The following is a 23194-nucleotide window of genomic DNA, read 5'->3' as shown; positions in this document are numbered from 1 at the left end:
TCCAGGATTCCACAGCCTTATTGAGTGAGAGGAGCTGAATGACATCTCATGAGGCTATGTTCCTGCGGAGTCTTTCCTGACATTGTTCCTAAGCGTCCTGCCTCTAATTTTGTTCCTTGTTCTGGACTCCCCGGCCAGAAGAAATAGTTTCTCTTGACCTATCCCTCATATCCTTTAAACAACTTAAGCACCTCAACTCAATTATGCTTTACACTTTCATACGTGAATGAACCCAAGCCCTGTCTGTGAAATCTATCCCTGTGTAGGTACTGAAAAGGGACTGTTTGATATAGCTGACAAAGAGGCAGGCGTACCTGGGGCTCATCTGGGTGCCAATGGCCAATCCCTGCATTTGGAGGAAATGGGAGGAGTTAAAGGAAAGGTTGTTGAGGGTGAGAACCAGTTTGGCGAGGTGGAGGAGGGTATTGGTGGAGGGGGACTGGATGGGTATACTGAAGAGGACTCAACAGACCCATCCAGTCCCCCTTCCACCAATTCCCTCCTCCGCCTCGCTGAACTGGTCCTCACATTTAATTACTTTCTCTTTAACTCCTCCCATCTTCTCCAAATCAAGGATTGGCTGTGGCCACCTGGGTGGGCCCTAGCTACGCCTGTCTCTTTGTTGGCTATAATCGAACAGTCCCTCTTCAGTGTCTACACAGGTACTGTGCCCCAACTCTTCCACCGTTATCTCAATGACTGCATCAGTGCAGCGTCCTGAACCCAGGCCGAACTGGGGCAGTTTATCAACTTCGCCCACAACTTTCACTCTGCCCTCAAATTCACTTGGTCCATCTCGGGCACCTCCCTCCCCTTTCCAGACGGACATTTACTACAAACCCACAGACTCCTACAACTACCTGGACTACACCTCCTCCCACCCAGTATCCTGCAAGAACTCCATCCCATTCTCCCAATTCCTCCACCTCAGCTGCCCGGATGAGGAAACATTCTACTCCTAAGCATCCCAGATGTCCACCTATTTTGAACAACATGCCTTTCCTTCCTCTGCCATCCAGACAGCCCTCCACCGCACTACCTCCATTCCCTGTTCCACTGCTTTAAACCCCCCCCCAACGCAATAAAGACAGAGTCCCCCTTCTCCTCACCTATTACCCACATCCAATGCATCATCCTTAAACACTTCCGCTTACCGGTAGTGGGAGGCACTACACGGGTAGTGCCTCCCACCCGCCCTCCTCCTCTAACCTAATAATAACACCTGTTGTGGTAAGTAGGTAAGTGCTGAATTTTGCTTGTTGTATTCTTTAGACCCAGTTTTATTTTTTAAATAAAAGTTAGCTTTAGAGGGATGGCAGTGAAGGCAGTGCAATGTTCCTCCTGCAACATGTATGAGGTGAGGGATGCCATCGACGTCCCTGCCGATTACACTTACAGGAAGTGCACCCATCTCCAGCTCCTCCAAGACCGTGTTAGGGAACTGGAGCTGGAGTTGGATGAACTTCGGATCATTCGGGAGGCAGAGGGGGTCATAGATCAGAGTTATAGGGAAGTAGTAACTCCAAAGATGGCAGATAGATGGGTGACAGTGAGGGGGACTGGGAGGAAGCAGCCAGTGCAGGGACCCCCTGCGGCCGTTCCCCTCAAGAACAAGTATACCGTTTTGGATACTTGTGGGGGGGATGACTTACCAGGGGTAAGTAACGGGGCTCAGGTCTCTGGCACGGAGCCTGTCCCCGTTACTCAGAAGGGAAGGGTGAAGAAGAGCAGAGCAGTTGTAATTGGGGACTCGATAGTTAGGGGCACAGATAGGCGGTTTTGTGGGAACGAGAGAGACTCACGTTTGTTATGTTGCCTCCCAGGTGCAAGGGTACGTGATGTCTCTGATCGTGTTTTCCGGGTCCTGGAGGGGGAGGGGAAGCAGCCCGAAGTCGTGGTCCATATTGGCACCAACGACATAGGTAGGAGGAGTGCCGAGGATGTTAGACAGGCTTTCAGGGAGCTAGGTTGGAAGCTCAGAGTTAGAACGAACAGAGTTGTTGTCTCTGGTTTGTTACCCGTGCCACGTGATAGAGATTCGAGGAATAGGGAAAGAGAACACTTAAATGCGTGGCTACAGGGATGGTGCAGGAGGGAGGGATTCCGGTTTTTGGATAACTGGGGTTCTTTCTGGGGACGATGGGACCTCTATAAACAGGATGGTCTACACCTGAACCTGAGGGGCACCAGTATCCTTGGAGGGAGGTTTGCTAGTGCTCTTGGGGGGGGTTTAAACTAACTCTGCAGGGGCATGGGAACCCAGATTGTAGCTTCAGGGTGCAGGGCCTGGAGTGTAGGGAGGTTAGGAACATGGCATCAATTTCCAAGGAGGGTGTCTGTAAACAGGAAAGTGGCTTGAAGTGTGTATACTTCAATGCAAGAAGTATACGAAATAAGGTAGGTGAACTTGCAGCGTGGGTTGGTACCTGGGACTTCGATGTTGTGGCTATTACGGAGACATGGCTAGAACAGGGACAGGATTGGCTGTTGCAGGTTCCTGGATTTAAATATTTTAGTAGGGTCAGAGGTGGGGGTAAAAGAGGGGGAGGTGTGGCATTGCTTGTCAAAGATAGTATTACAGTGGTGGAAAGGACGATGGATGAGGACTTGCCATCTGAGGTAGTTTGGGCTGAGGTTAGGAATAGGAAAGGTGAGGTCACCCTGTTAGGAGTCTTTTACAGGCCTCCTAATAGTCCTAGAATCATTGAAGAAAGGATAGGGAAGGTGATTCAGGAGATGAGTGACAGTAATAGGGTGGTTGTTATGGGGGACTTTAACTTTCCTGATATTGATTGGGAAAGCTATAGCTCAAGTTCGTTAGATGGGTCAGTGTTTGTTCAATGTTTGCAGGAGAGTTTCCTGACACAATATGTAGACAGGCCAACAAGAGGTGAGGCCATACTGGATTTGGTTCTGGGTAACGAACCAGGCCAGGTGTTAGAATTAGAGGTAGGTGAGCACTTTGGGGATAGTGACCATAATTCGGTGATTTTTACTCTCGTGATGGAGAGGGATAAGTGTGTACTACAGGGCAAGAGTTATAGCTGGGGTCAGGGAAATTATGATGCGGTGAGGCATGACTTAGGATGTGTGGCTTGGAAAAGTAGACTCCAAGGCAAGAGTGTAAATGATATGTGGAGCTTGTTCAAGGAGCAACTATTGAGTGTCCTTGATAATTATGTACCTATCAGGCAGGGAGGAAAGGGTAGTGCGAGGGAGCCGTGGTTTAATAAGGAATTGGAATCCCTTGTTAAATGGAAGAGGGCGGCCTATCTCAAGATGAGACGTGAAGGTTCAATTGGGGTGATTGAGAGTTATAGGGTAGCCAGGAAGGACCTGAAGAGAGAGCTAAGAGCAGCAAGGAGGGGACATGAAAGGTCCTTAGTCGGTAGGATTAGGGAAAACCCTAAGGCTTTCTATAGGTATGTTAGGAATAAAAGAATGACTAGGGTAGGAATAGGTCCAGTCAAGGATAGTAGTGGGAAGTTGCGTGTGGAGGCGGAAGAGATTGGGGAGACACTGAATGAATACTTTTCTTCAGTATTTACTCAGGAACAGGGCATTGTCGTCGATGTGAATACTGAGTCACAAATAAGTAGAATGGATGGCTTTGAGGTATGTAGAGAAGAGGTGTTGGAAATCCTGGAAAAGGTGAAAATAGATAAGTCCCCTGGGCCTGATGGCATTTATCCTAGGATTCTCTGGGAAGCAAGGGAGGAGATTGCAGAGCCATTGGCCTTGATTTTTTTGTCCTCTTTGTCTACAGGAGTAGTGCCAGAAGACTGGAGGATAGCAAATGTGGTTCCCTTGTTCAAAAAGGGGAGTAGGGATAACCCTAGTAACTATAGGCCAGTGAGTCTCACTTCTGTTGTGGGCAAAGTCTTAGAGAGAATTGTAAGGGATAGGATTTATGCACATCTGGATAGGAATAATGTGATCAAGGATAGTCAGCATGGTTTTGTGAAGGGCAGGTCGTGCCTCACAAACCTTATTGAATTCTTTGAAAAGGTGACGAAGGAGGTTGATGAGGGGAAAGCGGTAGATGTGGTATATATGGATTTTAGTAAGGCGTTTGATAAGGTTCCCCATGGTAGGCTACTGCAGAAAATACGGAGATATGGCATTGAGGGTGAGTTGGAGGTTTGGATTAGGAATTGGCTGGATGGAAGAAGACAGAGGGTAGTAGTTGATGGCAAAGTTTCTTCATGGAGTGCCGTCACTAGCGGTGTTCCGCAAGGATCTGTTTTGGGACCATTGCTGTTTGTCATTTTTATAAATGACCTGGAAGAGGGGTTAGAAGGTTGGGTGAGCAAGTTTGCGGATGATATGAAAGTCGGAGGAGTTGTTGACAGTGAGGAAGGATGTGGCAGGTTACAGCAGGATATAGAGAAGCTGCAGAGCTGGGCAGAAAGGTGGCAAATGGAATTCAATGTAGCTAAGTGTGAGGTGATTCACTTTGGGAAGAATAACAAAAAGATGGGGTACTGGGCTAATGGTCGGATACTTGGTAGTGTGGATGAGCAGAGGGATCTTGGTGTCCATGTACACAGATCTCTGAAAGTTGCCACCCCAGGTAAATAGTGCGGTGAGGAAGGCATATGGCGTACTGGCTTTTATTGGTAGAGGAATTGAGTTCCGGAGTCCTGAGGTCATGATGCAGTTGTATAAGACTCTGGTGCGGCCACATCTGGAATATTGTGTGCAATTTTGGTCGCCATACTATAGGAAGGATGTGGAGGCACTGGAACGGGTGCAGAGGAGGTTTACCAGGATGTTGCCTGGTATGGAAGGAAGATCGTATGAGGAAAGACTGAGACACTTGGGGCTGTTTTCATTAGAGAAAAGAAGGTTTAGGGGTGACTTGATTGAGGTGTACAAGATGATTAGGGGGTTAGATAGGGTTGACAGTGTGAACCTTTTCCCGCGTATGGAGTCGGGTATTACAAGGGGGCATAGCTTTAAATTAAGGGGGGGTAGATATAGGACTGAAGTTAGGGGTAGGTTCTTCACTCAGCGAGTCGTAAGTTCATGGAATGCCCTGCCAGTAGCAGTGGTGGACTCTCCCTCTTTATGGGCTTTTAAGCGGGCATTGGATAGGTATATGGAGGATAGTGGGTTAGGAGAGGTGAGGTGGGCTTGGATCGGCGCAACATCGAGGGCCCAAAGGGCCTGTACTGCGCTGTATTCTTCTATGTTCTATGTTCTAACTCCAACCAGACCCCACCACCAAGAACATCTTCCCCTCCCCAGCCCTCTCTGCCCTCTACAAGGACCACTCACTTTGACAGTCCTTGGTTTGCACCACTCTCCCCATCAACGCTCACCGCAACCCCCCCCCGCCCCTCCAAATCCCCCAGGTGCAATCCCCTACAGCTGGAAAACATGCACAACCTGCTGGTACACCTACTCCCTCACATCCATCCAGGGCCCCAAACAGTCCTCCCAGGTGAGACAGAGGTTGTGCCTCTCTTCCAATCTAGTTTACTGCATCAGGTTCTCCTGATGTGGTCTTCTCTACATTGGGGACACCAAATGTAAACTTAGAGAACAGTTCACTGAGCATCTCAACCGGGCCCACAGGGGCTGACCGGACCTCCCAGTCACTGCTCATTTTAATTCCCCTTCCCAATCCCTTTCCAACATGACCATCCTTGGCCTCCTCCATTGCCATAACAAACCACACCACAAATTGGAGGAACACCACCTCATCTTCCGCCTGGGCAGCCTACAGCCCAGAGGTCTCAACACTGAGCTCTCCAATTTCAAATAACCTCTCTCCCCATCCCCTGACTCCATTCCCAAACCCTCCCCCTCCCTTCCACTGCTCCCTGCCACCAACCGGATTCATTCCTCCCACTGACCAACCAGGTTGTACCCACTACCTGCCTTCACCTATTCCTACTTCGCTATCCTGCCCCACCTCCCCCTTTATCTGCAGCTCCCCCTACACTCAACACCAGTCCTGAAGAAGGGTTACACCTGAAACACGACTTCTCCACCTCCCGATGCTGCCTGGCTTGCTGTGTTCTTCCAGCCTCCTGCTTTCTTATTTTCAGCATTGGTTAGCCAATCCTGTGTCCAAGCTAATAAATAATCTCAGGTGATCTTACTACTGGGGGTTTGGGAAGTTAATAGTACCTTGTTGCTTTCTCCATGACAATGCCATGGCCAGTCACAGTCAAGATGAATCAATAGTTAACTGGTTATTCAATCAGTGTTTTTTTTACTGTGCAGTATAAATTGTTGTGATCATTTAAAATTTGGCATTCTTGTGATTGCCAGGACGGTTGCAGGACAGAGGTCCTCAGCAAGATGTCTCTGCCTTCAGCAATGGATCAGCATGTGCAGTGGGATTTAGCCAATAATTTGCACCCTTTCAGATTCCAAAGTATTGAATATCAAGCTCCCATCCTGGAGGACCTGCCTGTGTCCAGCGCAGCCATTCTGTGCAGCTAAACTTCCTTGTCGTGCCTGATTGTTGAAATAAAGGATCGGAATAAACAAAAAGAAGGCTCTGTTTAGTAAGAGCCCCACTCAACCACATTAAAGAGCTACCTGTTTGTTGGAATGTCTTGAAACTTGACAAACATCTGGGCAGTGATGTTGAGTTCGTAGATGGTAGAGTTAATATTGAAGGCGTTGACTCTATTCACTGCCCCTGTCTCATAGCTCTGGCTGTTTGCAACTGCTAGAAACACTCTTTCTTGAACGCGGAAAACCTCCCAGTCAGTAGCACCATATGTCTGGGGAAGAAAGATAGAGTTAGTGTTCCACTGATTATGAACAATTCTGATGACATACAAGCATACAATAGGCAAGGCACCATTGACAGTGTAATCAGCAGTACCCACTCAGTCATAACCTGCTCACTGATGCTGAGTTTGGGTACCTCCAAGGCCACTCAGCTCATGACCCCATTCCAACCTTTGTCTAAACATGGACTTATAAAGAGTCAAAATGGTGGCTGTCTTTGACATCAAAGCAGGAGTCAAAATGAATTGAGGAGTGGGCATAGGGTGGGAGCTCCTCATTGGGTCGAGTCATACCTTGCACAAAAGGAAGATGATTGTGGTTGTTGGAGGTTGGCCATCTCAATGCAAGGGCAGCTCTGCAGGAGTTCCTCAGGGAAATGTCCTACACTCAACCTTCTTCAGTTACTTCATCAATGACATTCCCTCCATAAGATCAGAATTTGGGATATTTGCTGATAATTCCACAATTCCACACTTTCCTGACACCAAAGTAGCAAGACCCAAACAACATTCCAACTTGGCCTGATAAGTGACATGGATTTATTTTGAGAGGGTTTGGATACAAAAGCAGGAAAGTACTTCTAAAGCTTATAAGGCTCTGGTCAGACCACATTTGGAGTATTGTGCGCAGGTTTGGGCCCCATATCCTAGGAAGGAGCACTTCCAGAGGAGGTTCACGCAGATGGTCCCAGGAACGAAAAGCTTAACATATGAGGAAGGTTTGAGGATTCTGGATCTGTACTTGATGGAGTTTAGAACGATGAGGAGCGATCTAATTGAAACACACAGAATACTGAATGGCCTGGACAGAGTGAAGTTGTTTCCATTGGTGGGAGAGACTAGGACATGATGGCACAGCCTTAGCATAAAGAGAAGACCTTTTAGAATGGAGTTAAGGAGAAACTTATTTCGCCAGAGAGTGCTGAATCTATGGAATTAAATTGCCTCAGAAGGCCGTGGAGGCCAGGTCATTGAGTATGTTTAGGATGGACATAGATAGTTTCTTGAGTATCAAAGGGATAAAGGATTACAGGGAGAAAGCGGGAGAATGGGGTTGAGAAACTTATCAGCCATGAATGGTGAAGCAGATTCGATGGGCTGAATGACCTAATTTCTGCTCCTTTGTCTTATGGCCTTATGGTCATATGATAACGTTGATGTCACACAAGTACCAGGCTATGACAATCTGCAGAGAGATTAAACCAACATCCCTTCACATTCAATAGGATTCCCATCACTGAATCCCCTGCTATCAAAATCCTTAGGATTTCCATTGACCAGAACCTGAACTGGACCAGTTATACAAACATAATGAGTACAAAAGCAGCTCAGAAAATAGGAATTCTGAGATAAGTAGCTCACCTCTTCTCTCCACAGAGCCTGTCCATTGTTCATAAAAGATTTACAAGGATGTTGCCAGAGCTATGGGGAGAGGCTGAATAGGCTGGGGCTGTTTTCCCTGGAATATCAGAGGCTGAGGGGGTGACGTTATAAAGGTTTATAAAATCATGAGGGGCATGGATAGGATAAATAGACAAGGTCTTTTCCCTGGGGTCGGGGAATCCAGAACTAGAGGGCATAGGTTTAGGGTGAGAGGGGAAAGATATAAAAGAGACCTAAGGGGCAACTTTTTCAAGCAGAGGGTGGTACGTGTAAGGAATGAGTTGCCAGAGGAAGTGGTGGAGGCTGGTACAATTACAGCATTAAAAAGGCTTTTGGATGGGTATATGAATAGGAAGGGTTTAGAGGATTATGGGCCAAGTGCTGACAAATGGGACTAGCTTAATTTAGGATATCTGATCAGCATGGACAAGTTGGACCAAAGGGTCTGTTTCTGTGCTGTACATCTCTATGACTATCTACAGTTCACAAGTCAGGAGTGTGATCAAACTTGTCTGGCTCAGTGTAGCTCCAACAACACTCAAGAAGCTTCCAGCTACAATGGCTCCACATTTTCTACCACCTACCAGTAGTAATTCGATGTTGCGAGCTTCCTTTTTGTGCCAGAAGGTTTTTTAGAATGCTTCAAAGGTACTGAGACAATCGCCAACTCTATTATCTGCTCTGTCAGTTTAGTGTCTGGAAAGGCACATTTGTTGCCCTTGTTATGGCATCAACTAACAAAGTGAGCTGCATTCAGGGACAGCACGGTGCCCTAAATAACAATCCCTGAAACAGGGCTCAGGCCTAAAAACAGAAAAGGTACACGAGACACAGAGATGCACATAGTGCTGTACCACAAAAAGACGGATATCAAATTCTTCACTATGAATTGGAAAGCCATGGATCCATTATCCTGCAGCTTTTCCTTCTAGGACATCAATTCTAAGCAAAGAATTGCAAAGTTTACCCTCACATCTTGCTGATCTTTGAGCACTTTGTACGTCTTTAAAACATCATTTTGGTCCTCTTCTGTTAAGCCTGATTCTGAGTCTATGTAATCGCTCGTTACTAACTGCTAGTAGTATTTTCACAGTTCACCGAACCAATTCTGCAACTACTTGGTCAAGGAGGCAGAACAGCATTCTTTGTTAAAAAAGTTGGAACTTTGCTAACAGATCCATGGCTTTCCAATTCATAGTGAAGAATTTGATATCCGTCCTTCTGTGGTACAGCACTAAGTGCATCACTGTGCCTCATGTACCTTTTCTATTTTTTGGCTTGAGCCCTGTTTCAGGGATTGTTATTTCAGGCACCGTGCTGTCCCTGAATGCAGCCCATTTTGTTTTCGGTATTGTATAAACGTAGGTACATTCATCTCGAGTTCAGCACGGGGCTGACTGTAGACAGCTGTTAAGTTTGAAATGATCTTTCCCTGGGGTGGGTTCAAATCAGCTGGCTGTCTGCACAAACCTGGCCAATCTGGGGATACCCCTCCAGTTGTGAAGAAATCTTATTTTGTTTTCTATACAGAGCCAGCATCAAGATTGACAATATACTTGGTTAGCTGCTGTTCGCCCTCCAAGGTTCTAAGGCTGGTGTCATCTTTGTTTTGTTTCTTTGAAATAAAAATATCCCAGCTGCACATATCTAATAATATCTTTGTGTTATCTAAATGGAACACAAATTAGGTACATGGATTCCATTTGCATGAAGATCTCTGGTGGGTTTATTTGCAATTAGAGTCATAGAGTCATAGAGATATACAGCACGGAAACAGACCCTTCGGTCCAACCCGTCCATGCTGACCAGATATCCCAGCCCATATTCCTCCAAACCCTTCCTATTCATATACCTATCCAAATGCCTCTTAAATGTTGCAATTGTATCAGCCTCCACCACTTCCTCTGGCAGCTCATTCTATACACATACCACCCTCTGAGTGAAAACGTTGCCCCTTAGGTCTCTTTTATATCTTTCCCCTCTCACCCTAAACCTTTGCCCACTAGTTCTGGACTCCCCGACGCCAGGGAAAAGACTTCACCTATTTACCCTATCCATGCCCCTCATAATTTTGTAAACCTCAGCCTCCGACGCTCCAGGGAAAACAGTCCCAGCCTGTTCAACCTCTCCCTATAGCTCAAATTCTCCAACTCTGGCAACATCCTTGTAAATCTTTTCTTAACCCTTTCATGTTTCACAACATCTTTCCGATAGGAAGGAGACCAGAATTGCACAGTGGCCTAACCAATGTCCTGTACAGCCGCAACATGACCTCCCAACTCCTGTACTCAATACTCTGACCAATAAAGAAAAGCATACCAAACGCCTTCTTCACTATCCTATCTACCTGCAACTCCACTTTCAAGGAGCTATGAACCTGCACTCCAAGGTCTCTTTGTTCAGCAACACTCCCTAGGACCTTACCTTTAAGTGTATAAGTCCTGCTAAGATTTGCTTTCTCAAAATGCAGCCCCTCGCATTTATCTGAATTAAACTCCATCTGCCACTTCTCAGCCCATTGGCCCATCTGGTCCAGATCCTGTTATAATCTGAGTAATCTTCTTCACTGTCCACTACACCTCCAATTTTGGTGTCATCTGCAAACTACCTAGCTATACCTCCTATGTTCACATCCAAATCATTTATATAAATGATGAAAGGTTGTGGACCCAGCACCGCTCCTTGTGGCACTCCACTGGTCACAGGCCTCCAGTCTGAAAAACAACCCTCCACCACCACCGTCTGTCTTGTTCCTTTGAACCAGTTCTGTATCCAAATGGCTAGTTCTCCCTGTATTCTGTGAGATCTAACCTTGCTAACCAGTCTCCCATGGGGAACCTTGTCGAACACCTTACTGAAGTCCATATAGATCACATCTACCGCTCTGACCTCATCAATCCTCTTTGTTACTTCCTCAAAAAAACTCAATCAAGTTTGTGAGACATGATTTCCCATGCACAAAACCATGTTGACTATTCCTAATCAGTCCTTGCCTTTCCAAATACATGTACATCCTGTCCCTCAGGATTACCCACCACCGACATCAGGCTCACTGGTCTATATTTCCCTGGCTTGTCCTTACCACCTTTCTTAAACAGTGGCACCACGTTTGCCAACCTCCAGTCTTCCGGCACCTCACTTGTGATTATCGATGATACAAATATCTCAGCAAGAGGCCCAGCAATCACTTCCCTAGCTTCCCACAGAGTTCTAGGGTACACCTGATCAGGTCCTGCGGATTTATCCACTTTTATGCGTTTCAAGACATCCAGCACTTCCTCCTCTGTAATATGGACATTTTGCAAGATGTCACCATCTATTTCCCTACAGTCTATACCTTCCATATCCTTTTCCACAGTAAATACTGATGCAAAATACTCATTTAGTATGTCCCCCATTTTCTGCGGCTCCACACAAAGGCCACCTTGCTGATCTTTGAGGGGCCCTATTCTCTCCCTAGTTACCCTTTTGTCCTTAATGTATTTGTAAAATATCTTTGGATTCTCCTTAATTCTGTTTGCCAAAGCTATCTCATGTCCCCTTTTTGCTCTCCTGATTTCCCTCTTAAGTATACTCCTACTGCCTTTATACTCTTCTAAGGATTCACTCAATCTATCCTGTCTATACCTGACATATGCTTCCTTCTTTTTCTTAACCAAGCCCTCAATTTCTTTAGTCATCCAGCATTCCCTATACCTACCCGCTTTCCCTTTCACCCTAACAAGAAATTACTTTCTCTGGATTCTTGTTATCTCATTTCTGAAAGCTTCCCATTTTCCAGCCGTCCCTTTACCTGCGAACATCTGCCTCCAATCAGCTTTCGAAAGTTCTTGCCTAATACCGTCAAAATTGGCCTTTCTCCAATTTAAAACTTCAACTTTTAGATCTGGTCTATCCTTTTCCATCATTATTTTAAATCTAATAGAATTATGGTCATTGGACCCAAAGTGCTCCCCCACTGACACCTCAGTCACCTGCCCTGCCTTATTTCCCAAGAGTAGGTCAAGTTTTGCACCTTCTCTAGTAGGTACATCCACATACTGAATCAGAAAATTGTCTTGTACACAATTAACAAATTCCTCTCCATCTAAATCCTTAACACTATGGCAGCCCCCCGTCGATGTTTGGAAAGTTAAAATCCCCTACCATAACTACCCTATTATTCTTACAGATAGCTGAGATCTCCTTACAAACTTGTTTCTCAATTTCCCTCCAACTATTAGGGGGTCTATAATACAATCCCAATAAGGTGATCATCCCTTTCTTATTTCTCAGTTCCATCCAAATAACTTCCCTGGATGTATTTCCGGGAATATCCTCCCTCAGCACAGCTGTAATGCTGTCCCTCATCAAAAATGCCACTCCCCCTCCTCTCTTGCCTCCCTTTCTATCCTTCCTGTAGCATTTGTATCCTGGAACATTAAGCTGCCAGTCCTACCCATCCCTGAGCCATGTTTCTGTAATTGCTATGATATCCCAGTCCCGTGTTCCTAACCATGCCCTGAGTTCATCTGCCTTCCCTGTTAGGCCCCTTGCATTGAAATAAATGCAGTTTAATTTATCAGTCCTACCTTGTCCCTGCCTGCCCTGACTGGTTGAGTCGCTTCTGTTCTCAACTGTAAAAGTCTGAGACTGATCTCTTTCCTCACTATCTCCCTGGGTCCCACCCTCCCCACCTTACTAGTTTAAATTCTCACGAGCAGCTCTCGCAAATCTCCCTGCCATTGAAATGAAATATACAGTACTGTAATTTCCCAGATAGTCTGTACTCTGAGTGCTACAGAGCAGAAAGCCCGTGATCTGGGTGGTTGGCTTATTTGCATATTGAGCCGTTAATGGGAATTCACCCTAAACTGTAGTCAAAGGCCTAGTCAAAGAGTAAGCTTTTAAAGGAGCATCTTTAAGTTGGGGGTGGGAACGGTTATTGAAAGCATTGGAGGAACGAGATAACTAATGTGGAGAGGATAGTGAAAGGATTGGAAAACTGTTCAGAGGAGTTCAGTCAGGATAACAAAGCTCTGAATGAAGAGAAGCAGAGGGAGGAGAAACATAAACAACTCACTGGAGGAGGAGGCTCGACAAATATCCCCATCCTCAATAATCAAAGAGACCAACGCAACAGCGTAAAAGATAAGGCTGAAGTATTTGCAGCAATCTTCACCAGAGGTGCCAGGTGGATGATCCATCTCGGCCTACTCCAGTGGTCCCCAGCATCACAGATACCAGTCTTCAGCCAATTTGATGCACTCCACATGATATCAAGAAACAGTTGGAGACACTGGATACTGCAAAGGCTATGGGCCCTGACAACATTCTGGCAACAGTATTGAAGACTCGTGTTTCAGAACTTGCCACTCCCCTAGCCAAGTTAATGCCAAGGGCAGCATGGTGGCTCAGTGGTTAGCACTGCTGCCTCACAGCCCCAGACACCCAGGTTTGATTGTGGTGTTTGTACATTCTTCCTGTGTATGTGTGGGTTTCCTCAGGGTGTTCCGGTTTCTTCCCACAGTCCAATAGTGTTCAGGTTTGGTGGATTGGCAATACTAAAGTGTTCATCGTGCCCTGGGATGTGCAGGATAGGTGGGTTGGCCATGGGAAATGCAGGGTTGCAGAGATAGGGAAGGCGGGATGAGTCTGGGTCGGATGCTCTTCAGATAGGCAGTATGAACTTGATGGGCCGAGAGGCCTGCTTCCACACTGTAGGGATTCTATGATTCTATTTGCAGTTGGCAAAGCAACCATGAGGGAGCTGAAGGAAGAAAGGGGAAGGTTAACAGTTGGTGGGGGCCTGTGCAGCTGTTTCAGCTGCAGTTGGAGGTAAAGGCTGTAGAGATGGAGAACCTGGTCATCATGCCCCACCATGCAGGGACATCCGGCTGAGCTCAAGTTGCAATATTGAGAGAGGAAATGGTGCAGAGGCTCCGTGCCACTGAATCCAAGTATGAAAAGGAATGGTGAAAATCTGTGGCATAACGCCAACATTGTGAGAAATATAACAGACATAGGAAAGAGTGGCCAAACTGGCGAGGGACCTCATGGAGATGTGAACAGAGATTGTGAGCATCAATTGAAACAATTGAGCAACTCAAGGAATAGAATCCCTCACAAGTCAAGAAGACCACCTCCTGGTGAAACGTGAGAAGTAACAGAAGACAGTGAGGGAAGTGCATAACGCACCGACAGTGAAGAGAAAAGAACACATCCAGACAACCGCAGCATGATGGAACACAGAGACAACAATAAATTCACTATCAGCAGACCAAGAACAGCCAAAGATGAACATCCACATTTCCAAGATCTGGAAATCCTGTCAAACCGTTGATATGCTATACGGACTCTTTGACCTCTGTACTTGTATGTTTTACAGTCCTTATCACTTTATAACCCATTTTGGTTTAACCAATTTTTATCTGTTTTCACTTGTAGCGTACAAACGAAACTTTGGACGAAAAGGAGGATGTGCTCTCATATTTGCAGTGATGTCCTTTTAAGAGCTCAACATGTAAATAAGCCAAATATCCAGACATTGTCACAGGACCACAGGCCATAAGCTGTCTACCCTAAAGCACACAAGGCACAAATTGCATCTGGAGATTGATCACTACTTGTATATATTAGTTGAGCTGTAAATAAATCCACCAGGGAGATTTAAATAAAGGGAATCCACATGCCACTGTTTGGGCGCTGCTTAAACTCTATCTGCCAGAGGAAGTGGTGGAGGCTGGTACAATTACAACATTGAAAAGGCATCTGGATGGGTATATGAATAAGGAGGTTTTAGAGGAATATGGGACAAGTGCTGGCAAATGGGACTAGATTAGGTTAAGGATATCTGGTTGGCATGGACAAGTTGGACCGAAGGGTCTGTGTCCATGCTGTTTACCTCTATGACTCTGTGACTCTGTAATCCATTTGAATTAGATTTAGATTACGTAGGAATATTATTACAGCTACCTGTCTGCTACATTCTGCTTCAGGACTTCCCAAAGTGGGGCTTTGGACCTCGTTAAGTGCTGTCAGTTGAAAGTTTGAAGGTTGCAACAGCTACGATGGAACCCTGACCAAGTTTTCACCACTGTGCCCCCTTAACAGACCGCATTCTCATAGATTTGTATCTGCCAACATGCACCGCCCTCCCGTCTCCACTCTCACTGAGTTGCCATGACAATTTCCAAGCTTCAGAATGGGGTCATAGAGGGAAGAGGTTTGGGAAGCATTTCTGATAATGCCCCTGTTTCACACCTTGGAATGCTCTAATACGAGATACAAGCTACACATCTTTGGAGGTTGAAGTTAAAATCAGACTGTGCTTAGTTACAGGAATGCAGAATCTAGCTGATCCAAAAATTTGGATATAAGCAAGACCAATAGCTCATCTGCCTGTAAATTCAACTGGTTGTGAGTTCTCCCACTGCAGACAGTCATCTACATAACCAAGGCTGACTTACCAATGCTGCACTGTTGGAGATGCAGACTCACATGTGATGCCATTTCTACCCTCTCAGAAAGGTTTCCTGGTGATTTTACAAAAAAACTGGCCAATATCCATGCCAGAGAATGTTTATATATCATTACATTATGGTTTGAGGGATTTTTCTGTGCACAAAATGGCTGCTGCTGTCTGACAGTGGCATCACTTCAAATGAAAGTTGTTAGTTCGAATATGCTTTGGGACATCCTGAGATCATGAAAGGCACTACAGAAATGCAACTGTAGTCATTATAATGAGGCCAGCCAGCTGGACATCATAGAATATGAGTTCCCTGGGTACAGCTGTTAATCTGGTCCAATTGGAGAGCCCTAGTTGACAGATATAAATAGGCGTGTCTCCCACTGTTAGGCAGTAGTGTGGGGGAAAAACAAAAGAAAAAAAACAAAAACATGAGTGTCAGAGGTTGGTGTTGACTCTCAGAGCTGGCTCTGAGGGAGCTGGATCAGTGTCAAGGACTCTCCACGTGTAAATAAAGGGTGACTTGACAATGGGATACCACCCTCTGTGGATTTATTTCAGTAACCTTTTCTTTTTAGATTTTTTTTTAGATTACTTACAGTGTGGAAACTGGCCCTTCGGCCCAACAAGTCCACACCGACCCGCCAAAGAGCATCCCACCCAGACCCATTCCCCTACACCTAACGCTAGGGGCAATTTAGCACGGCCAATTCACCTAAGCTGCACATCTTTTGGACTGTGGGAGGAAATTGGGCACCTGGAGGGAAACCCACGCAGATATGGGGAGAATGTGCAAACTCCACACAGACAGTGTTGTATCATCCATCGCCCACTATCACAATGGAAATAGAGCTTGCCTTCTGTTGTTTTGTGCTGGACGACTATCCCAGTTTGAATGACGGGTACAGCAACATGAAGTGACCATGTAGCTGCTTAGGGGAGGTCTCAGTGGCACAGAGGGTAATGTCCAAGACCCACTTCAGGACTTAACAACCACAGAAGGTGTGTTAACAAACCAACCAAACAGGGGGAATACTTGCAAATCCTTCCACTCGTTCAAGTGTCAGTCAGTAAGAATAGGGGAGATATTGAGTCAGCTGCTGTGATGATGATGATGATGGAAAGGATTTGGAACTTCCCACATTGCTATCCATAGCTCTGGACTGCACACACATAACAAAGTGTATGTTGTCAAAGCAACTCAGACCCTTTGGGGCCCAAATGACTGGATATCTGATCGGATTGGTGCCAGTGCAAAGAGGTTGATCCCCATTCTGGCTGAGGTGGATTTAGGTATCTGGATTTGGTGGAAGTTATGGCACTGTGGGTCAGACCTGTCTGCAGATAGTGAGCTCACAAAGAAAAAGACAGACCACCCAGTGGTGGGTTGTGTGGCGCTGGTGTGGAGAGACAATCAAATTCATTAAAATAATGCTCACAATTAGCCAGAAATAGGGAATCCATTGGCAAAACATCCACCAGGACACAGTCCCTGGCAACTATCTTCATAGAGTTCGAAATCAAAAGTGAGAAAATAATGTTTTGTTGTATAAAGCATTGGTCAAACCTGACCTGGAGTCATTGCATTCAATTTTGAACACTACACTGACAGTACATATAGGGCAGCACGATGACACAGTGGTTAGCACTGCTGCCTCACAGCGCCAGGGGCCCGGGTTCAATTCCCATCTCAGGTGACTGATTGTGTGGAGTTTGCACATTCTCCCCGTGTCTGCGTGGGTTTCCTTTGGGTGTCCTGGTTTCCTCCCACAATCCAAAGATGTGCAGGGTAGGTGGACTGGCCATGCTAAACTGCCCGTAGTGTCCAGGGATAGGCAGGCTCGGTGGACTAGCCATGGGAAATGCAGGGTTACAGGAAGAGGGTGGGTCTGGGTGGGATGCTCTTTGAAACATTGGTTTAGACTCGATGGGCTGAATGGCCTGCTTCCACATTGTAGGGACTTTACACCTAAGGAACAAAATTTGGATCTTAATTGGGCCACAGCACAGATACAGCTGACTGATCCAGAGGGGCTTAAATATTTAAATCATAAGGGTAGGTTGATTGGATTGGGTTTGTAATCCCTTGAGTTCAGAAATCTGAGGGGGTAATCTGATCGAGATGTTTAAATTGATTCAGAAATTGATAGGTAGAGAAAAACTCTTCCGCCTGGAGGCAGAGTCCAGAACAAATGCATATCTACGTTTTATATTTGCACCAGACCACACGGTTGTGGAATTAGAACGTTTCTTTCTTTGCAAAAAGAACTGTGGAAATGTGGAATTTCCCCTAACCCCCTGCCCCTGACAGGCTGTTAAGGTGGGGGAAAGCCAATTGGAATTTCTAAGACTGAGATCGATTGTTTTCTATTAGGTGAAGTTATTAAAGGAATATGTAATTGAGGCAGGTAGATAGAGACATGATTGAGTGAATACTGGAGCAGGCCTGAGGGACTGAACGACGTTCGCACATTTTCATAGAGAATGGGGACTGGGACTTTCCAACAAGAAAGAAGCATGACAAAAAGGGAATATGACAAGACAATTCCTGTTAGGTATCATCGTTTACTTGTGTCAGCTGCTTGTATCTCTCAGTCTATTCCCCAGGGATATTTCAGTGTCCTCAGATGGGTTGTCGACACAGAGTGAAGCTATTCCAAAAGAATTCTTTTCTCCAGACAAGATGATGTCAGCAATTTAACTCGTCATTTCCAAATCCAGATATATTTTCTTATGTTAGTTTTAGTATTAATAACTATTAAAACTATTGGGTGAGCTCTTGAAATGTACATAGGCAAAACTTCACTTTATATCAAATTAACCTTGGCTTGAGTCTTGAGGACTGGGATTTTTCCGGGGAATATCTGTACACTGACTGAGATTTCTTTGAGAGATACCTATGTACTGACTGGGATTTATCCAGAAAACATTTATACATTGACTGGGATTTCTTAGTGAGATATATGTACACTGACTGAGATTTCTCTGGGAGATATCAATACATTGCTTGAGGTATTTCTGAGGGATATCTTGTGACAATGCTGTCACTTTAGAAGGACAAAGTTAAAAATCACACAACACCAGGTTATAGTCCAACTCATTTATTTGGAAGTACCAGCTTTCAGAGCACTGCTCCTTTATCAGGTAGCTAGTACTTCCAAAGAAACCTTGGTGTTGTGAGATTTTTAAATTTGTCCACCCAAGTCCAATACTGGTGCCTCCTCATCGTTACTGTAGAAGTTATTTTATCCCAGGTGTTTTTGAAGAGAGGTTGTAAGGCAAAGGTGGAGAACCGACTACTTGAAGACGACTTAAATAAACAGCTTAGGAGGCTGTGAGTTTTTTTTAACAGCCTGAATGGGTGCGGCCAGCTTTCATTGATCAGGATTTTCAGGATTTGATTTTCTCAGTAGCACCAGAAGCCGTTTGCAGTCTTAGAAGAGTTGGAAGCCTCAGCAAATAATTCCCAGCTGCTACTTCTTCGGAAAATCCCCCTGATGTTTCTTCCTCCTAGAGTGGAGGTTTGCATTTGAGAATCTGTGCCTGAATTTGCCTTTTTGCCAAGGGGTGTGTTTATGGATGTTACTATATTGGAGCAGTTAATTCGTAATAGTTATTGTATTTACCATTCTGTTAAGTTTTCCGATAGTTAAGTTATTCTAAAGTCGTCTTTCTTTTGTTTATATTTTAATTATAGTGCCTAAATAAATTGTGTGTCGCTTAACATCGAGTAGTTTGACCAGTCACATCACATCTGGAACATGCATTTTATGTCTACTTTTAAAATAAGGAAAAAAATTAGGGTCTCGGCTACCTTCTGAAAATATTTTGAGGGGATCTGGTCTGGTCCATAACAAACTTTACACTGAGATTTTTCTGGGAGATATCGATACACTGACTGGTGTTTCTCAAAGAGGTGGCTGTACACTAATTGACATCTGTCAGTCTTTCCCTCAGGAAGTTGCTACACACTGAACTGGAGGGTCTGATGATTAATACCCTCCTCAATCAGGCATTCAGGCAAGATTGGCCAATTATCTGTTATCACTAATGATATCCCCACTGTTTCCAAGGCTGGACAGAAAACATTGGTTAGTTCTGAAGAGCAGAGAAGGCACTTGCCAAGTGATGTTGTTCCAGGAGACACAGCAATAAATCGATAGCAACGAGAGGTTGAAAAGAAGGAAAGTTCTATGATGAAGGCTGCCTGTCAACTCTGCTCTCTGATACTGCCACACGGTGACAATCCTGTCTGCCCTTGAAATCGATACAAAGCATTAGCAATCTTTATGCCTCCCTCTGCTTAGATTGTGAAATCATTTGGCTCAGAAAATGAAATCTGATTTGCTTGTAACAAGGTGTAACTAATCCTGCAAGTCCTGAGGGTTTAAGTAATGTAAATATTTTGTACACACAGCATCTTCAAGATTGTGCTGAATTGTCAGTCATTTGTAAACAGTGGCCTCAAGATGACGCTTATTTAGCGATCAACTTTATTTACATCTTGAAATTTTCCCTATCCTATAGCTTTCTCCTGCATGTGTGTGTGTGTGTGTGTGTGTGTGAGAGAGAGAGAGAGAGAGAGAGTGAAAGAGAGAGATGATTGGTGGTGTTTTAACCTGAAGGTCACCATGCCTCAGGTGAAGGGAGAGGTTGAGAACACAAGACCATCATGATAACCTCAGCCAGCATGGGAATTGAGCTCACATTGCTGGCATCACTCTACATTGTAAAACAACTGTCTAGCCAACTGAACTAACCGACACCCAGCACTGGAAATTCATTCCTCCCAAAACCCACCACAGATCAAAACCTGCATTTATATATAGCCTTGAACACAGAAAAAGATCCTAAGCTTCTCTACTGGAGCACAGCCACAGAAAACTTGATGTTGAGACTCATAAGGAGGTCAAAAAGAATACATGGGCGGAGATTTGGAGAGAGAATTCCAGAGTTTAACATCGAGATGGTTGAAGACATGGGCAGTATTGATAGGAATTGCAGGAATACAGATATCTGAAAAAGGCTACAGGGTGAATACAGTGTTGGCAGAGGCTGGTAAGATCGTGTACAGATCTTAGTTGGAGTACCCACAGACTTCCCACAGACACGAGACCGTTACCTCTGTTGTAAGTGACTTTGGATGCATTCATTTGGGTGCAGACATTAAACGCTTGTTAAAAAAAGTGATGTCAGGAATGGTGCAGCTGAAAAATGTGAGAATTTCTAGAGCTGTTAAGAAGGACTGCTACTGAAAGAAACACCAAGGAAACAAAATAAATGCAGCAGTCTGCCACTGCAGGTATTAGCCAGGTCAAAATAGCCTGCATTTTCCAGTCCCCACTGTAGTGGAAATAAAAGGAAACTTAGAGTCATAGAGATGTGCAGTACGGAAACAGACCCTTTGGTCCAACTCGTCCATGCCTACCAGATATCCCAACCCAGTCTAATCCCATCTGCCAGCACCCGGCCCATATTCCTCCAAACCCTTCTTATTGTTATACCCGTCCAGATGCCTTTCAAATGTTGCAGTTGTACCAGCCTCCACCATTTAGACATACTCCGATGTCCAGCGATACATGCATTCAAACAGCGAAGGCAGTAACGGTGCGGGTTCATTGCTGTGTCAGTTAGCAGTGCGGGTTTCTTTCTCTGTCTCTCTTTCTCTCTCTCCTGCACTGACCCCACCATGTGCTCCCTTTGTCTGTTCCTCTCCCTTTTAAAAGTTGTTTTGACTTTTTCTTTCTCCAAAGTTCCAAAACAATGCAACATATAAAACAGTAATTGCTGCTCCTGGAATTCGAGGAAATCACCTCCAACATCTAAATACCTCAAAAAAGAAGCAGCCTGTTACAGCCAGAAACTTTTCCCATCCTCCATCTTGGATTACCCAGAATACAACAGAATTAGATGTTTTTCCCTACTATTAGTAGCAAAATATGAATAGTTACAGAATTATTGTTTTAAAAAGATGAGTAAATAAGATGAGTAGTTGTAGTATCAGTGAAAGTTGGTGAACGTATGCAATATAACTTATTGCAGCCTAGATTTAGAGGTGGAGGAGCCAGAAAGGAGAAATTTGACAATGCACTTTTCAACCTATACTAACATAATGTACAAACAGTTTGCTGAAGGAAAAAGGAGGATGATTGGCTGAGATGTGATCATATTGGCACATCTAGCTGGATCTGTGAGTTTGGGCAGGCGAAAGGGGAATTCATTAGAAATAGGATAGTCTTAGGCATGAGGGATCCAGCTGTGAAAGCACATCTGCAGAGAAAGGAGAAACTTACACTTAACAAAGCTACTGACATGTGCAGAAGCGCTGAGATTGTCAATCATCAGCCTGAGCATATTAATGAAAAAACCTGGTGAGGCTTTCCATTAGACATCCCAGACTGAATAAAAATAATTGATTAGAGAAAAAGGAAAAAAAAAATTGCAGAAAAGTCAGGAGAAAGACTAAGGTGAGAGGGCAGCATTTAAATATTATGCAGAATAAATATGTAGCAGTGAAGGAAAGGGAATCAAGTGAATTGGAAGTAAGTTACCGCTGATAGATAGATGGAGAGGAAGAAGGTGGAGAAATCAATTTCACGTTGATTTAATGTTTACAAAGATACAAACATAAGCCACATTTTCATAATTCATCTGCACTGAGGTTGGATTCTACCCAAACCTGATATTGGTGAGGATTAGTCACTGTGTAATTGCACGGCATTCTTTTGTTAGTCAATTATGTGAGGGTTCACAATGAGACTACACAGAGTTCATTGACATCATACATGGGTACTCATTGAGGGGTGGGGTTTAGATTCAATTAGTCACCAAATCTGAAACAGAATGCCAATCTCATTAATAATCACAAAACTACTGAATTGTATTTAACCCATTCCGTTCTCTCTGTGGGAGGAAATTTGCCAGCCTTGCAGGGTCGGGCCTGAAAGAGATGTCCAGACCCACACCAATAAGGTTGACCCTTATCTACTCTCTGAAACAACCAGTTCAGCTGCTATGTTGTATCCAACTACTGCAGAAAAAAAAACATCCATATACTATCCTGGTTTGTGCACAGCACAGTGGTTATAGTGATACCTGTGGAATCTTGTGTGTTAGACAGGTGTGTTTTATTTTCACTCATGTAAGAATGGAGATCCCATTTCAAAGTAAAGCATTTCCTGTGATGGTTTCTGATGTGTTCCTGAGTAACAGGTTAAATGGAGTTTAGACACAGATCACCTATAATCTCATTAAATAATGGAACAGATTTGAGGGACTGTATGGTCTCTTCCCATTGCAATTTTCCATGACGGGTTAGGATGCTTTATAAATGCAAATGTCTGCTCCTATTTCCTCATCTTGTGAGGTCTTGTGACTACTTAAATGAATGGAGGAGAAACATAAAGAGAAAATGCTAAAGAAACTCAGCAGGTCTAACAGTATCTTTGGAGAGAGAAACAGCGTTAATGTTTCAAAACAGATGTGACTCTTCAGAACTGAAAGGGGATGGAAAATGATGGAATTTATGCTGTTAACAGAGGGGAAGAGGGAGTGGAGCAGCATTAAAGTTGTCAAAAGCATAAAACCACAATGTTCCAGCCCTTTTCCA

The 23194-nt window shown here is 44.6% G+C and overlaps 1 protein-coding gene across 1 annotated transcript in view; it reads right to left on the bottom strand.

The window, feature by feature from the left end:
• Positions 1–23194, bottom strand: part of LOC122551909 (thrombospondin-type laminin G domain and EAR repeat-containing protein) — an 89530-nt gene that overhangs the window by 6000 nt on the left and 60336 nt on the right. The window contains exon 10 of the mRNA XM_087988598.1: positions 6556–6743. Within this exon, the coding sequence (XP_087844724.1) occupies positions 6556–6743 (188 nt within the window). The remainder of the gene's footprint in view (positions 1–6555; positions 6744–23194) is intronic.

The sequence above is a fragment of the Chiloscyllium plagiosum genome, unplaced genomic scaffold (assembly GCF_037043375.1).
Source record: "Chiloscyllium plagiosum isolate Xiang-an unplaced genomic scaffold, Cpla_swu_hap1 HiC_scaffold_7, whole genome shotgun sequence".
Taxonomy (NCBI): Eukaryota; Metazoa; Chordata; class Chondrichthyes; order Orectolobiformes; family Hemiscylliidae; genus Chiloscyllium; species Chiloscyllium plagiosum.
This window is presented reverse-complemented; position numbering and strand designations above follow the sequence as displayed.